The sequence below is a fragment of the Marmota flaviventris genome, chromosome 13, assembly GCF_047511675.1.
Source record: "Marmota flaviventris isolate mMarFla1 chromosome 13, mMarFla1.hap1, whole genome shotgun sequence".
Lineage (NCBI taxonomy): Eukaryota > Metazoa > Chordata > Mammalia > Rodentia > Sciuridae > Marmota > Marmota flaviventris.
Genome location: NC_092510.1, coordinates 36,033,020 through 36,051,262, shown reverse-complemented (window position 1 = coordinate 36,051,262; position 18,243 = coordinate 36,033,020). Strand labels below are relative to the sequence as shown.

At 38.9% G+C, this 18,243-nt stretch overlaps 1 protein-coding gene across 4 annotated transcripts in view; it reads right to left on the bottom strand.

Moving 5' to 3' along the window:
* Nucleotides 1–18,243, bottom strand: part of LOC114080723 (dedicator of cytokinesis protein 8) — a 220,863-nt gene that overhangs the window by 140,845 nt on the left and 61,775 nt on the right. For all 4 annotated transcript variants that reach the window (XM_034636531.2, XM_071600587.1, XM_034636533.2 and 1 more), the window contains 2 exons: nucleotides 8,500–8,623; nucleotides 4,193–4,405 (listed from right to left, as the gene is read on the bottom strand). In XM_034636531.2, the coding sequence (XP_034492422.2) occupies nucleotides 4,193–4,405; nucleotides 8,500–8,623 (337 nt within the window). The remainder of the gene's footprint in view (nucleotides 1–4,192; nucleotides 4,406–8,499; nucleotides 8,624–18,243) is intronic.

Here is an 18,243-nt window from a genome sequence, read left to right as displayed (position 1 = left end):
CTCAAGGTAGAGACGCTTGTAGATTTCTAAGGCTGCCTTTGGTCTGAATTTTAACTTTTGGAACCCTTTTTGAAAAAGCTTTTCATTTGGAATTTTTAAAAAAAATTTTTTGGCACCAGGGATTGAACTCAGGGGCACTCAACCACTGAGCCACCTCCCCAGCCCTATTTTGTATTTTATTTAGAGACAGAGTCTGACTGTGTTGCTAAGCACCTCACTGTTGCTGAGGCTGGCTTTGAACTTGTGATCCTTCTGCCTCAGCCTCCTGAGCTGCTGGGCTTATAGGCATGTGCCACTGCACCTGGCTTGGAAAATTTAAAATATATACAAAAGTGAAGAGACTAATACAATGAATCATCATTTACCTCATATGTATTCAACACTAGGTAGCCTGGTTTCATCTATACTCCCCCACTCAATACTAGAAGAAAGTTCTCAAACATCACATGATTTCACCTGTCAGTATTTCAGTAAATATCTCTAAAAAGTAAGGACTTTTCAAAACATAACAGTAATACCATTATTACTCCTAAAAAATTAACAATAATTTCTTACTGCCACTAAATATTTTGTCAATTTAAAATTCTCCACCTCAATTTGTTAAATTACGATACCAACAAGGCTCATTTATAACATTTGGGTGGTATATTTCCCAAATTTCTTCTATATGAATTTCTTGAGCCTTCCCAGTTGTCTGAAATAGGAGTTAATTCACACACACACAAAAAAAAGAAGAAGAAGAAGAAGAAGAAGAAGAAGAAGAAGAAGAAGAAGAAGAAGAAGAAGAAGGAGGAGGAGGAAGAGGAAATAGGAAGCTTTAGTGAATACCTGTTGTTTTTAATTATGTTTTTAATTATTATATTGGGAAATACATACAAATAAAGAGCGGATACAGGGGAGAAAGTATGAGAGAGATGATATTCTTACAGGCTCAGTGAACCCTGAGGCCAACTCCACAGTTGCTGACCTTTGATCTTGTTATGTGAGTCGATGAGTATTTCTCCCCCCACACTTTTTAACCCCCAAATTGGGTTTTAGTTGGGAACCAAAAGAGTGTCACTTGTAACCAAAAGACTCCTTCCTAAGCAAACTCTTTTTCTGTTATTTGGAGTGTGGTGGTGTCTTCCTTAAAAATCCACCCATAAGATGCTTTTCCTAGGGACTGTGAATCAGGGACAGAACTCACATGGCAAAGTTTGGTGGCTGAATTCTACTTTGGCTTCTCCTACTGACTTAGTCAAAATTTGGATCTAATACTTCACCTCTTCTAACTTTTATTTCCAGGAAATAAAATAATGATGATATAGAATAATGTCATCAATGTGTTATTTTAAAAAATCAACATTTATAATCCTTTCAGATTAGGCAGAGACTCACCTCAATTCCACAGGACTTTCTTTGTAGAAAGTACAAATTACAAGTACAAAGGCAATTTCTGTAAGAACAGCTTCAAAATTTTAAAAGAGCTGGTACAGAGGCCATCAAGCATTTTAGCCCTAAAAATTTACAAATTTACCACCACTAATTATAAAGCATCCTGTTTACTCAAGAAAAGGTGGTAGGAACTCGGCTAGATTATAACTTTCAGTCGCATCTGAGTTTCTGGACCATCTTAATGATCGTAAAACAAAGTTCCCTTAAAGGCAATTTATGTTTCATGTTTTGGTCAGTTCAGACTGGGCATACCCCCATTAGTCCACCAGGGGGACTTGGATTAGCTAATGTCCTACTGTCCTTGTTCTCATCCTTTTGTTTTCTTTCTCTCTTCTGGTGTCCACTTTAGCTCTCTTTATTACATGTTAGCATCTCCACGGAAATGGGAAGAAAAAGAAAGAAGTAGAGGTCAAATCAATCAGATTTTCTATTTCTTGACAAATCTGGCAAAGAATTTTAATGTAGACAGAAACTAAAAAGTTGGAAGATATGATTTTTAAAATGCCATCTTTAAATTTCAGTTATATGTGCTAATATAATAGGTACCGTATACAGGCCCACAAACAAGCAAACCTGTGATGTGGAGGCAGCATGTGAGGTCCCTGTTTTATAATTTAGTTGACTTGCTGAATCTTTTTTTTTTTTTTTAATTTTTTTTTTTAGTTGTAGATGGTCATAATATATTTTATTTATATGTGGTGCTGAGGATCGAACTCAGTGCCTCACACATGCAAGGCAAGCACTCTACCACTGGGCTATAATCCCAGCCTGACTTGCTGAATCTTGAATAAATTGTTCAGCCTCTTTGATTCTCACTTTCTAATCTAAATGGAGATGATACTATTAAACATATTATTCCTATTAATGTACTTTTTGTTTTTTCACTTTTGCAATGCTGCGGATTGAACCTAGGGTCCCATGCGTGCTAGAAAAATATTCTATCACTAAGTTACATCCTCGACCCATACGTACTTGCTTTTTAAGTTGATAATAATTGTGTATATTCATGTGAAGTTTGATTTATATATATATATACTCTAGGAAGATTAAACCAAGTTAATTGCATATCAATTCCCTTACCAATTAGTCTTTTCTTTTTTTGAGAAATGTTTAAATTATTCTTTTGGCAATTTAAAGATACACAATATATTATCATTAAATGTGGTCACTATAGTGTAATAGATCACTAAAACTTAGTCCTCTAGTCTAACTGAAAGTTTACTCCTACCCACTGCCCACTGATTAGTACCTTTGTACTCTCTGTTTCTATGAAATAGACATTTTTTTTATTCCACATATAAGTGAGGTATTTAACTTCATTTTAATTCTTTGAGAAAGGGTCTCACTATGGTGTCCAGGTTAGCCTCGAGTGACCTTCTGCCTCAGCCTCCTGAGTGGTTGGGACTATAGGTATGTTAATTTATTTTTCTAATCTGCCTCATTCAGAAGAGGATTTGAGGCTGCTGATAAAACTCCAAATAAAATAATTAGATGAGAAAATCAAGTGGTTAGAAAATAAGAACAAGAAAATAAAGGTGAAGTAGCTTCAGGACTCCAATAACTAAGCTGTCATGGTTGGTAGAGGTGAACAGGAACTCTCAGTGAGGAACTCTTAATGACGAACTTGGAAGATGTGCACCCCACTGATCATGCACACTGTCTCAGACTGCACAAATCTTTGCCTGAGGGCTTGAGGCCTATTCCCCCCTCCCTAGCTCCTTGAGGAGAGGTGCTGGATGGTCAATATCCTCAATAATATTTCCACATTACAGTGTTATACCTAATGACTGCTGTTTCCTGAACTGTCCTTTTTGCTGACCAATGGTAAGGACATCAAAAGGTGAGTCAGCAAACAATTCCCAGGGGGTGGGGGCATCACAGGGGGTGAGAATTAGGCTTCCTGATATTCTTGCTTGACCTGAAGACCAAATTTCAAATATTTAGAGCCATAGATATATGGCATATCTTTTTTTTTTAATGCAAAAATCTCTTCAAATCTTACTTCTTGCAACTGAACTTTTAATAAAATTTGAATAGCAAAGATACAGCAGGAATCTATTCTGGAAAGACCCAACAGTGTAGACAAGCTGATATGCAGAAGGGAAGGCCAAAAGCCCTCTGTAATACAAAGAGCCCAAGCAGACACAAGGCTTGAATAATGGCCACTTTCATCCCTTCCAAAGTATCCCAGCAAGTGACTGCAGGCAAGGTCTAAATTATCCAGTTGTCACAGGTCAGCTTCAATAAAGAAAGAGGTGGACAAACAAGATCCTAAAATTCCATATACTGGGCACATGGCTGTGATTATCTTAGCCCGAAATAATTTCAAAGCAGGTCTCTCTAGTTGTACACCAGGACCAATAAAAGAATGTTAAGGAAACACTAAAGAACATCAATATTAGGTAATATACACCCTTAAAAAACTGGATGGCTTGACTCTGAGTAGGGTTGCTCCATATAGACCTTTGAAATGTTTTGAGGACTAAATAAGTTAATCGCAGTAAACATGTTTTGTAAAGTGCTATGAAAATGCTAGTTATTATTATCAGAATCCCATCTGTATTATGATCAATAATTGGCTCTGCTGTGATGCAGACTTGCCTAAGTGAAAACAAAACAAAACAAAACAAAAAACATCCCCAGGAATCATACCATCTCAACATCAGGTGCTGCTCTACAGTGATAATGAATGATAGAATTTTCCTAAGGACCCTGGGTCCTCAGTGAAATTGTACAGTTTGGAGACTGTCGCACTTACCTCGTCCACTGATGGGTACAGGGCAAAGAGCTCAGCCTGCCGATTGGTCCTGCGGGCCTCCTCGTTCTGCTTCTCAAAGTCCTCGGAACTCACATATTGCAGCAGGTTTTCTAGCCGCTGGTCAGGCTGCAGGCTGCGGAGGTCAAAGTCACAAGCAGTGAGGGGGCCTTTCCCAGACACATCACACAGCACGTTCACACGGCGGGGGCCTGTCTGCAAGAGAAGATGGTGGGCCTTAGTGAGAGAGAGTGGGCACCAATAGAACTAGACTCTGAATGTCTCAAGACGGCTTGAACTCGAGTCTCCAGAATCTCAGCCTCATGGAGTTTCTGGAACAAACCAAGAACTTGACATGAATGATGTCTTTGCTTCTAGACTGGACCCTCCTAAAATGCAAATTCATTCTTCCTATATGGAAACAGGTGGTGTCTCACCGGAGGTAAATAAACCAGGCATAAGCAAGGGGTTGAAAGATATGCTGGACTGCTATAAATTTTTGGCTTGTTCATAGAATTAGCAAAGAATAAATCATATGTGGCCAGGTGTTGTGGTGCGCCTATAATCCCAGTTACTTGGGAGGCTGAAGCAGGAGGATTATTTGAGACCAACCTGGGCAAAACACATAGCAAGATCTCCTCTAAAAAAAGAAAAAAAAGATGATTGAAATCAACAACATTTTATAAAACTACAGATGGATCAATGATAAAATCTCTAAATTTTATGGTAAAATGTTATTTTCAGTTCTACAAAATGAACATAGTGTGCTATAATTTCTCTATATTGAACATTTTTTGTAACATCCATCTACCTCATAAAATAATAAGTGCTACTCTACTAGATCATACATTTTATGTATGCTAATATGTTAGCAATAATCAAAATGCACACTTATTACTTTTATTATTATGTCTTAGAATTTACATGAGTTTGTAGAAAATGAATTTGATTTCACAAGTTTCTTCAAAAGGATCTCAACCTTTATATATGCCCAAAGTTTTTAAAATGCTCATACCCTTTAATTCAGAAATTTCACTTCTAAGAATTTATCCTAAGGATATAACTAGACAAATGTGCAGGATGTGAGGACACGAGAATCTCTGAGCCACTGTTCGTAAAAGCAAAATAATGGAAACAAACTAAATGTTCCCCAAAAGAAGAAGCATTAAGACATTTCTGAGTTTCATAATATGGAATGTTATTATGCAGCCATTTAAAAAAACACAAAAACCATGTAGTCATTAGAAGTTAAAGATAATCATGGTCCAGCCATGGGTCACATAACAGCATTCTGGTCAACAAAGCATCATATATGTGACAGCAGTCTTTGGCCTAGTGAGGTTATAGCTGTTTTGGTCTATGTAAGTACCCTCCAGTGTTTGCACCAGGATGCATTTCTCAGAACAGATCCCCTGGTTATGTGACTCATGCTCTCATATTATTAGAGTAAAAAAGGAAGTCATACAATATTATGTGTAACATGATCTAACTTTGTGAAATACATGAGGAGTCACGTATATGTATTTAACTTAAATAAATTGTGGCCTCCCCATTCCATTCAAGTGTGTGGCCTCACCATTCCATTTGATACAAAGGTTCAGCAGAATGAGACTGAGACAGAAAATGTTGCTCATTGTCTCACAGTCTGAGCATCTCTCCATAAAGAGTGCTATTCTAATTCTTCAAAACACGCAGCTCTTGGGCTGGGATTGTGGCTCAGCAGTAGAACACTGACCTAGGTGGGTGGGACCCAGATTTGATCTCTGCACCACATAAAAATAAAGGCATTGTGTTGTATCCTTCTACACCTAAAAAAAAATGTTAAAAACCAAAAACAAACAAACAAACAAACAAAAACCTACTTGGCTTTTAAACCCAGCCAGCTGACTCACTTGAGTGCTCTGACGGTATGCCATAAGAAAGAACATGCTTTATGTGTGCAGGTTCCACTGTCTCTCAGCTCCAGATTCACCCTTTTGTACTCGGCCCTATAATGCTGGACCTGGGATCTCAGCACAGGAAACTCTGCTTTGTCTGCTGCTCCCTTCAGATTATGTCAGGGCACAAGAGGGGGACTGGATGGCTGGAGGAGGGAGAAGGGAGTGAGTCCTGTCTTTCCCCTTTGCTTGCAGTTCCTCTCATGTTGTGATAGAGACAGTTGGTTCTGCCTTCCAGCTGGTTTTGGCCCTTCCAGAACCATCCTCAACTCAAATCCTTGGAGGTACCAGCACCAGGTGGACCACACCTCCTGGATGGATCACTGAGTCCAGACTCCATGAGGTCCTTCCTCCAAGATCCTGAGATAATACCTCCAGCTGGCCAGTGCTGCTTCTCGGAGATCTGAGTCCTTACTTTGAGGCCCATTTTCTGAGCTTCTAAGATTTTCTTTTTAATTTTTTAAAAAAATTATTTGTTCTTTTTGATATACATGATAGAAGATGCATTTGGCCTATTATATATACATGGAGTATAACTTATTCTAATTAGGATCCTATTCTTGGGGTTATACATGATGGCATATTCAAATACAAGGCTAGGAAAGTTACATCCAGTTAATTCCACTGTCCTTTCTAATCCATCTCCTCTCCCTTCCCTTCATTCCCTTTTGTCTATTCCAATGGACTTTTCTTCTTCTCCTCCTCAACCTCCCTTGTTGTGGTTAGAATCCACAGATGAGCTTCTAGGTTTTGAAAACTACAAGCTCTTCCTTAGATCTAAGTTCCTCAGACTATAGTCCTGGGACTGGCAGCATCAATTGGGAAATGCTCATTAGATAAAGCAAATCCTCAGGCCCCAGCCAGGCCTGAGCCAGGCCCTAGCCTAGTACTTTGCTTGAACAAGCCCTCCAGGGGATTCTGATGAAGATCAGGGTAGAGAACCACTGCCCTAGACCCCAGCTCAGGATGGTGTACTGTTGCCTGCAGTATAACCTCAACATTACCCTTTGAGTTCTCTCCGTCCTCCAAGACCCAGTACACACTTCCAAATGTTAAGTTTATTTTGTTGAAAAATGGAATGTAGCCTCTAACTAATACAAGGCACAATGCAGTTGTTTATCACATAGTCAAAATAACCAATGAAACTCCCCTAAGTCTCCCATAGAATATAGCATTCAGGTATTCATTCCATTCTTCTGTAAGCCTGCATATTCAGCACTGGACTGATGGCTGGTTTCTCTGTGGAGCTCATATTAAGTAACTGGCTTGGCTTTAGGGACCATGTTGTTTGAAAAAATAGGTATTATTTTAAGGACTCTGGTCCTAAGCCTTGAAACATGCCTGTGTTATGAAGGATATTTGGAAGCTGAAAACTATACAAGTTACAAAGAAGTCCTGTGCAAATTTGTACAAATTACTTCTCCTCTGTTTATTTTTCTCAGCAAAAAAATAAGTGGGTTGACTACAGTACCTATTTTTAGAAGATGAATTGTGGTATAATATGAATAACATAAAATTTATCACCCTAACCATTTTTCAGTACTGTTCAGTACATTCATATTGTAGCACAACCATTATCACCATACATCTCCATAACTCTTTTCATCTTGCAAAAATGAAACTCTGTACCCAATAAACAATAAGTCCCCATTCCTTCCTGTGCCCCTGACAACCACATTCTGAATATCCATTCATCCACTGATGGACACTTGGATTGCTTCCACCTTTTGGCTATTGTGAATAATGATGCTGTAAACATGGGTGTACAGAGCACTGATTTTTAAACTGTAATCACTTTATAATAACATGATAATGACATCAATAATAAGAGTAACAAGCATTTGCTGGGCAATGAGCATATTTGGCATTGTTTTAAAACTTTTCACATATTAACTCAATGCTCAAAAGACCTCATGAGTTAGTTAGTAGTATCTTTCCAGGGGAGGAAATTGAAGCCCAGAGAGTTAAATTATCCTGCTGGAGGCTACACCTTAAAAAAATCATAGAATCAGTAAGAGAATCTGGCATGTCTGGCCTCAGTGTGAAGCTTTTCATCACACTGCCATCCTCCTTAGAAGCACCACCCAGTTTCTGCAGGAATTGCTACAGGGACGGGCTCAAGAGGTTCCCCTTCCTCAGTTAGAGTACCTCCACTGTTTTCTGTTTTAATCATGGACTTTCTGGGTTTTCATGTGCATCCCCATTTCTATAGCTATGAACAAGCTTGAAAACAATATATCACTGACTCAGATGGGGAGTTCCTCCTACTCACATATTCTGTGAGTCTTACTTTTATTCTGGTTTAAAAAGTTGTGCATGCCTTGGGCAGAACAGCCCCGTAACTGGGTAACCATGTTTGTTGATAGGAAATACCTGAGTGGCGGGTTCACTGTTCTCCAAGGTTTCTGACTCAAAGGTCTGTTTCTGAAGCGTCTTGTGAAAATCTTTGCGAGATCCCGTCTTTTTAAAGCTGCAAATCTCTGAACTTCCTTGGTTTCTTTTATGGTTGATATTATTGAATTTGGAGAGAGAGAGAGAGAGAGAGGGAGAAAGAGGCAAAGCCATTAGATCAAAAATAAAAGTAATGGCCTAAGTGTAGACATGGTGCTGAAAAAGCTTTCAAAGAGAGAACCAATTGTAATTCCTGGCGTCTAATTATGCACAGGCCCAAGACAAGGCTCCGTTGTAATGAGACACAAACTTGCCTCCTGGCTGGCTCATTATTAAAGGCGGAATGGCCTGGGAAAATGCCACTGCAGAGGTGCGGTCATTTCAGCTGTGGGGCACTTGGCTCCAAGCTGACACTAAACTATGACCCTAGTGTAAGAAGCTAGAAGAAATCTAGCAATGTGCAGAAGCTGCAGAGATCGTTTGAAGATAAAAATAGAGGAAACCATTTCATCTCCACATCAATGTTCTTAATGAATGAAAGAGGCAAGCCTTGGTCAAGAAAAAAATAGACATAAGTGATTGATCTGTTGAAATTCATGGTGGACATTCTCAAACGCCACTCTGAACTCCACCAAGATAGCGTTTAAGAAATGTGTAGTGTTCACAAAAAGGAGAGGGTTTAAAATAGAATTGTAGCACTGTCAGTAGAGAAATGAAACCATCCTGAAAAAGGCTACCCATGAATGTCGTCAATCATAATCACAGAAACCAATGGGTGTATTCCCCATTTTTTATGACTCACAGGCTTCTTGGAAAATATGCTACAAAGTGCATGCACGCACACCCATTTTGTTTGATTTTTACACTATTAGAAAAACCACTGAACAGGTTGTTAAAGGGACGAGCAACGAGGTTAGAATTTATCAGGCAAATCGAATGGCAGACAGATAAAGCAGGAAATGTAGGAGAGCTGCTAGCAATGATCCAAATACAGTTTATAACTCCCTGGGAGGGAGGGGTGTCGGAGGAAGGAGCAAGGCACTCAGCAGGTAGTTAATAAATTTTAGCTCACTGCATTAATTACAGAACTCGATGTCCCAGTGTCATCTGTAGGGAGAACAGGACTCTCTCCCTGGATTTCATTGTGCTTTGAAGACAAATAGTTTGTTTTGAGCAAAAGGAGATAGAAATAGTCTAGAACAGGGACAAGATAGCTGGTGACTAATTTAAGTCGGGGTTACTTCAATGGCCATCTTCAATGTTTCCTGAGCACTTCACCTGACAACCTGTATGGACAAGCTTGGATGAAAAACAGGTCAAATTAGGGAACTGAGAACAAACAAACAAACAAACAAAAAAGCCAAGTAAGCAACTATGGTATACTCTAAATAAAGAAAGAAGGCCAAACATTTAATGGGAGGGGACATGGGAAGAATGGAGAGAAGAATGGGCAAAGGGGAAGGTGACGAGGGGAGGGGGATTGAGGGCAAGAAAGATGGTAGAATGAGATGGACATCATTATCTTAGGTACACATATGACCGCATGTAAGGTGTGACTCTACACCCTGTGTGTACAACCAGAGAAATGAAAAGTTGTGCTCCATTTGTGTATATGAATCAAAATGCATTCTGCTGTCATAGCTAACTAATTAGAACAAATAAAAAACCCCAAACATTTAGAAAAAAGATGTATCCAGAGTAATTCCTGATTTGGGATTCCTAAACCCCAGAAAAACAACAATTAAAATATAAATCATGTTGTTCAGAAACATCACTGAACAAAAAGTATTTTGGAGATCCTTTCAAACAATTCTCCAGAAGTAATAACTATTTGAAATATTTATGAAAACTACTTTGGTTCCAGTTGCTCTAAGTGTGCACAATAGCACTGGTAAAAAGCAGTAGAGATACATATGAGCAAATTTTATTTTATAAGATTTATTTTCTCCTAACAAAATTCTTTTGAGCAAAAACTTCTAGTGGAATTTCACAAATCTGCTAGCTTCTTAAAAATTATTCTCACCCATGTGAATTTAGGTGGCAACATGTATGTGTATGTGCTGTCGGGGGTGTCGGGTATGTGCACGACTGCACATACTGGGTTTCCCTAAGGGTTCAAAGGAAAAAAAAGTGTGTGTGAGCTGGGGTAGGAGAGGGGGAGGATAATTCAACTCAAAGTAGTGGTAAATCTAAGTAAATAAGAAGTTGTGTCCCATGACTATACTACCCCAAATGATAGCTGATTATCTTTTCCTGAACAATTCAATTTAAGGAGAAAAATGACCAAATACATTAATGTTAATTCATTCTAAGATCAAAGCAAATGGTGAATTAAAATGCACATTTTCCACTTTGGTATTTGTCCTTTGCCTTTTTTAGGACCAGTCCACTCCAAAGGGTACTGAAGTCAGAGGTTCAGTATGACAGGCCCCTTAGAAAAAAACCCTGGGCCACACAGAGGGAACTCAGGGAGCAGCTGAGCTAAAGTCCCTTTGTGTGGTAACTGTAGCAACCAGAACAACACCTGCCTTAGCTTTAAAAAAATGTTTTTAACCAGTTGTTTATTTACTAATGAATCTCTCTCTCTCTCTCTCTCTCTCTCTCTCTCACACACACACACACACACACACACACACACATTACAGAAGTGTTCCTGCCTCCATTGCCCTTGGGTCACATCTCTCTGCCTATTTCTTCAAAGGGTGAGAAATGGACATGAGATGAGTTCTAGAATGTCTTCCCCAATTTTATGATTTTATGATAAAAAATTCATATCTCTATCTGAAAAAATTAACATTCAATTTTTCTTTTTCAAAGATACTTAATTTAGGGGAACACGAAGTGTATTCAACTTTTGTTCTTTAGCTACTTCATGTAAATAGATGCTTGCTTTCTTTTCTGTCTTCCATTGTATTACAGCATTACCTGGAGTTCTTACAGGGACCCCAAAGCCATTGACAAATAGCATTAAAAATTAACTACAGGAAAGTGTTAAAAGTTCATTTCAAAATATACTAGCTTTAACCTGATGTTTATGCAAGTCTGTAGGATTTTTGCTATGGAAAGTGTTAAGACTAGTGTCTCCCATGACAATATATTTGAAATCAATCAGAAAAAAAATTTCTCCTTTTTCTCATACTAGGATTTATCATCTCCTTCCTCATTTTAAAAATCTCAGAAAGTCACAAAACTCCCTTATGTCAGCAAGGGTAACCCTGGCTAGGGAGGAGAGCACGAGGGTTGGCAGAATGTAGGATGACTCATTCCAGAAGTGCCAGCACAGAAGGAACCATCACTGGGCAGGTATTGAGACCGCTGGCTCAGTGCCCCTGGCTACAAGCACCCCAGCCATTACCCCACCCTGGCAACTAAGTCAATAAAGAGGGTTTCTGTTGAGCCTCTCTGCAGACAGGAGAAGGATGGGGGAAGTAGACCAAATGGTAGGAAAAACTATTCTTGTGAAGTGAACACAAACTATTTTCCCCCAAAATAACTGCACGCCCTTTCTTTAAACACTAGTCTTACACATCCAGTGACAGTTGAAAGACCAAACATATTTGGTAGCATTTTATTTAGAGGCAGGGTGGTGCAGCATACAGGATCCAGGTTCTACAGTCAAAAGGACCTGGGTTCAGATGCTGGCTAAGAGACAGGCCTCAGGCAGTGACCTCATGTCTCTGAATTGCAGTTTCCTCCAGTGAGGAAAGAAGAAAACTTTTGCACACTTTGAGGGCCTGTTGTGAAGTTTAGAAAATAATGCAGGCTCCTCCTTTTCCTTCAATTTCCTTTCTTCTACTTCCCATATAATTTGGTGCAAAAAACCCCATAAAATCATCAATGTGTGTTTTCTAGGCCTGTATTTTGGGCCAAACTCACATTTGTTAGGATTCAGCTCTCTCAGCTGCCAGTCCCTCTCTCAGATGCAGCTGCAAAATGGTTCCTTCCTCTGTCCTCCACTTGTAGCCAAAGCAGGGAGAGATGGGGCTTCTTTCCCACGCAAGGATATTGTGTAGTGCACCTTTCAGTTTAGTCTGGCAGTATCTTTGATTTCTAAACTGTACGTACCCAGACACACTTCAGGCCATCTAAAAATGTGGGTTCCTTTAATTCCCCTATCCCTCCATTTTGCTTGTAGAGGGAATGCTCTAGCTGGTGCCTCCGGCCAAGACTGTGGTGCTGGGGATTTTTTCTTTATTTTATTCTATTCAATCTCCTGAGTCTCTGATCTTCTTTAAATATCCAGTATTAAATTCCAGTAAAGCACCCCCCCCCCTTTTTTTTTTTGCTCACACGCCTTGCTGAGAAGCTGCCTATCTGCTTTCTTGGTTTCCTGCCCCATAAAGTCATCAGGACAATGCAGCTGTCTGTAGTCTGTGTTTGAGGGAAGGGAGCAGCTGAGCAAGTTTAGAATGGGCAGTTAAAGCTCAAAGAAGGGTGCAGAGGGCATCCATTTAGAAAAAACTGCCTGGTATGGAGAATCAATCCAACTGGTATGAGGAGGACAACCATGTGGAAGGGAAGCCTGAAACTAGGTGTCAGAGCCCAGGTATGGTGACGAGGGTATCATGTGGAGGGTTGTCCTGGCACTAGCAAGCTGAAGAGAGTATCCATGCAGGAGGGGGAAGCCAGTGTAGGGTGTCAGAGACAGAGTGGGAGGATGAGAGCAGCTCTGTGGGAATGGGCAGAGGGCATGGGTGATGGCTAAATACAGGAGGATTAATCAACAAGTAAACATACTAAGGACAAAGGGAGACAGATTTTGTATGGAAAAGTGGTTATAAAATATGGAAAGAAGAAAAATAGAATGAATAGAATAAAAAAAGAAAACTAGATGTTGGGTTGGAATTGCAAGTATTGACATGAACTCTTAGCTTTCTGCACACACAACTACACCCCACCCCACACCCACACATTCCTTAAATCTGTTCACTGAGAGAACATAGGAGAAGCAACACCTTAATAACAATGAGCACACCAACACTTACATCTTGGCTCCTAAGTACCATTTCCCAATTACATAAATCAGAGTATCTCATAAATGACAGCTATCATTATTACCATCAAGGACAACACCATTAAATACAGCTGCAATGAATGTATTATAAGGCTATATATGCCTATTTCATGGATGTATTGAATTTAAAGTCTCCTAACACCCATATTTTTGCGGAACCATGTTATTTTTATATGGGAAATGTACTTAGTTACTAAGAACAAGGGTAGAGTTCTGAAAAGAGCCCATTTTCAGATTTTAGTTGTACTATTCCCCTCTCCCCCCAAAATCAACACCTGAATGAGTCTGTAATCCTGCTTAAACTTGTTCAATTCCATCCCTTTCAGGCAGTCTTTGTTAAGCTCCTTTCTCAGATCTGCCACCACAATGATGGTTTAGAATATGATATGGGTATTTGCTTGCTCAAGCTTCATCAATATTTCCATTCAACCAATGTTTAATAAATATCTCCTGAGAATAAGGCACTGATGAGGAGGCAGAGAGCTATAAAGGAGTTCCTGTCCTTGACAAAGTTGTAGTCTAATAAGAAAGACCCCACATTTAGGGAGATAAAAACTTAGGTAATAAGAATTTAGTGTAGCAAAAGGCAAAACTTGCAAGAAAAATACAAATGACATGTACTGAAAAGTCACAGAGGGGAGTGATTACTTCTGGCCAGGCCAGCAGAAGCTTCAGGAAAACCTTAATCTTTGAACAGGGCTTCAGTGGGTTTGTGGGAACTAGAGTCTCCACTCAGCAGGTGGAGAGCGGCTCAGTGATACCCACAGCTGCCCCTGCTCTGTGTTAACACATAGGCTGATGAGGCTGGCTGGCTTTAAGAAAGCAGACAGCTAAGCACCTTGCCAGCCAGCATGTCATAATAAGCAATTATTGATCAGGGAGACATTTTTATGGTGTTTTGGGAGTAACTGAATTATATGCACTGATGTATTTGAATTTTAATTGTTTACCAGTTCACTGGGAGTAAAATATGGACTAATAAAACAGATGATACCCCATTCCTTGATATCCCCATTCTCCTTGAGCCTGACCTTCCTACAGAATCGCCTTAATCACCCAGGATGAAAAACAAAAGTCTAAAGGGCTTTTATGATGCTGCCTGTAACTCTCAGGAAATGTCTCACTGTCTCTGTGAATAATACACCAAGAACAAATAGCATTTACACATGCTTACTTACTTTAGAGTTTGTCTCTTTACCAAGACATCAACAACATTTTGAAGTTAATCACCCCTTGATACATTTAGAGAGGACAGGGGAAAATCATATTCAAAATACTTAATATCACTCAAAGGATGCTATCAAACTTCGATCCACACAAACCATCAAAATATATGGAAATCAGATGAGATCAACACACAAACATGGCACTAAATGACTCATTAAACGAGTGGCCATTTTCAAAAACCATGGAGAGAAAAGTACTATCCTGTTTAGAGCAAAGACACCAAACTTGGAGCTGAAGACATGAAAGACAGGATAGTGTCTGATCATGGAATTTTCCAGTCTAGTGTGAAGTAGCATTTCTAGTACGAAAAAACAACTTTACCAAAAAGAGATCACGTATTTACACTGATGTATAGTTTAATATTTTTCCATTAAGTTAAAAAGAAGATGTAAAGCTTTCTTCTATCCTTTATGGGCAGCATTATTTGTCTGATTTAAATATCTCAGTTATGAGTGGCAAATGCCCTACAGGACGATGAGGGTGGGAGGGAGCACTGAGGTCATTACTCTACTCCTCTGCCCCCAAAGTGGGATTCAAAGCCATTATCATGGAAAGCAAGGATGTAAAAGCCTATCTCTGGATATTATTGAGAAGTGTAATATCAGCAAGGAGGTAATTGAGGAATAAAAGAGCTAACTAAATCAGTGCTTGACTGCCTGGTTCTGGATGACAAAGACATGTCTGTGGAAAGTAAAGTAGCTTCATTAAGTACAAATCTCCAGCGGAAGACAGGTCACCCCACCACAAATGTGCATGAAAATATATGGGCTAGCTTTTCACTTTTTCCTTTGATATGCTAGTGTAAGGGCTTTTCCTGATATTTAATAAATATCATAACTAGAAGCTACTGTTTATTAAATTATTACTTTATGTTCATAAGAACTTCAGAATACCTCATTTCACTTGGAAGAAATATTTTAGAGAAATTGTGTCTACATAAATTCTAAAGTACAAATCTCATATTTTCCAAATCTTGTCTTTATTCCATGAGTGTATAAATTATGGTATCTATAATGTGGAATCTACCCTGGATCATCAAATTAAAAGAAATAGTCCACAACATTGGGCTGTCCTCTTGTTTTTGACATAAAACATCTTTCTCATTGGTCTGATTTTAATTTATTTGTCATTTGGGCAAGAATAATTAAGCCAAATTCCATAATACCATTTAATAACAGCACAAATAGCTAATAGCTGTTGAATTATTATTTTATGCTAAGAAATCTTCTAAGTACATTTTTTTTTCTTTTGGAGTGCTGGGGATCAAACCCAGGGCCTTGTGCATGCGAGGCAAGCACTCTATCAACTGAGCTATATCCCCAGCCTCCCTTCTAAGTACTTTTAAATATTAACTCATTTATTGCAAACAACAAAACTTACAACTTTCTTCTTATATTTTTTTTTAGCAGTCCTGGGGATTGAAACCAGGCTGAACACATGTCAGGCAGGAGCTCTACCACCGCACCATACCCTAGACCCTATAGTCAGTTATTATTCTAATTCCTGTCATCCTGATGAGGAAATTGAAGTACAATGAAATTAATTCTCCTCGGGTTACACAGCTAGTAAGTGGTGGACCAGGATTTGAATTAATTTACTCCCACTCCAGAGAAGCCATTATTCTCTAAAATAGTATCATAAACCATAACAAATAATAGACCTTACATTTAAAGACTAATTACTTAAGGCCAGGCACTGTCTTAGATTTCTGTCCATTGTTTTGAGGTACAATTATAATTCATTCTTTTGAAAGTACAGTTCTGTGAGTTTTGACAGATGCCTCCAGTTATGTAACCACCACTGCCATCAAGACATTGAACAGTTCCAGAATCGCTCAAAATTCTCTCACACCTTCTTATACTCACTCCCTTTCCCCAATCCCAGACCCTGGCAACCACTGAACTGTTTTCTGTCCTATGATTTTGCCTTTTCCAGAATGCATTTTAGAATCATAAGAAACACCCATCCAGGGGATGCCCCTAGTCACCTACTTCCTCCAACTAGGTCCCACCTTCTAGGTTCTATAACCTCCCAATAGACCATTTGAATTATTAATTCATCTAGCTGATCAATCCACTGATGAGGTCAGAACCCTCAAGATCCAATTATTTCCTAAAATCCCCACTTCTAAACTTGCTGCATTGAGGACCAAGTCTTCTACATATAAGTCTTGGGGAGGCACTTCATATCCAAACTATAACAGAGTGAAGCTTCAGGTTGTCTGTGAGGGTATATTTAATTGAGAGTTTAGAATAATAGGGAAAAAAACTCAGTGACATGAAACAGTATTCAGAAAATAGGTAGTAATAGCTTTCAGTTTAAAATTATAACTAGAATAATACTGGAGTAATTTAAATTTTCTTTTAATCAATGACATCCAGCATTGGCAAGGATATAGAGGGAAAGGGTAGTTTCACACATCAAGTTGGTAATGAAGTGAATTAGCACAACTTTTCTGGAGAAGAATCTGGCAGTACTTATTTGAATATATTAGGTGAACTGCTTCCATTTATGCTTTCAGATAATTTCACACACAGGTATAGGTGTAAATGCGCATATATGCTTTTTGTAGTATGATTTATCATGGAGAAAGGGGAGATAACTGCAATGCCCATTAGTAGAGAAATTATATAACTTATAATAGATTCCTTCATCCTTGGAGGAAATCAAGGCAGAATTTCAAAAGAAGGAGATAAATCTCTGACATAAAGTATGTCAAAAATATTATTGGAGAGACCCTCAGGGTTATACAAAATTACATACAAGAAGAAGTGAGGGGAAAGGGGAAAATAATACAAGGGGGAGAAATGAATGACAGTAGAGGGGGTAGAGAGAGAAGAGGGGAGGGGAGGGGATGGGAGGGGGGATAGTAGAGGATAGGAAAGGCAGCAGAATACAACAGACACTAGTATGGCAATATGTAAATCAATGGATGTGTAACTGATGTGATTCTGCAATCTGTATACGGGGTAAAAATGGGAGTTCATAACCCACTTGAATCAAAGTGTGAAATATGATATATCAAGAACTATGTAATGTTTTGAACAACCAACAACAAAAAATTTAAAAAATATATTATTGGAAAAATATTAACATTTATAATCTACAAAAAGACCTATACGCATATTTATATAAAAATATAGAAAGCCGTATATCCTTCAATGAAAAGAGGATCTGGAAGGCTCACTGTGACCTTCAGGCAGTGAGGAGTGAGTGGAAGGGGAAGGGCAGGCAGCAGGCCAGGAGGGAGACAGGAGACCTCCACATTACCCATTTTCTTTCAAAATGAGCATGCGTTATTTGTCCCATAAAATAAAAGTTCAAAGGAGAGCTAATTAATGAATTACTAATTAACAACTAACTGGACAGCAGCCTCTATTGTATTCTTTCTGACTTCCCAGTGAACTACCCATGAAGACACAGAAGAAATGGGAACTCATCCAAACTAGTGAGAACTTCATGCCTAAATCTGGAAAGAACCTCTA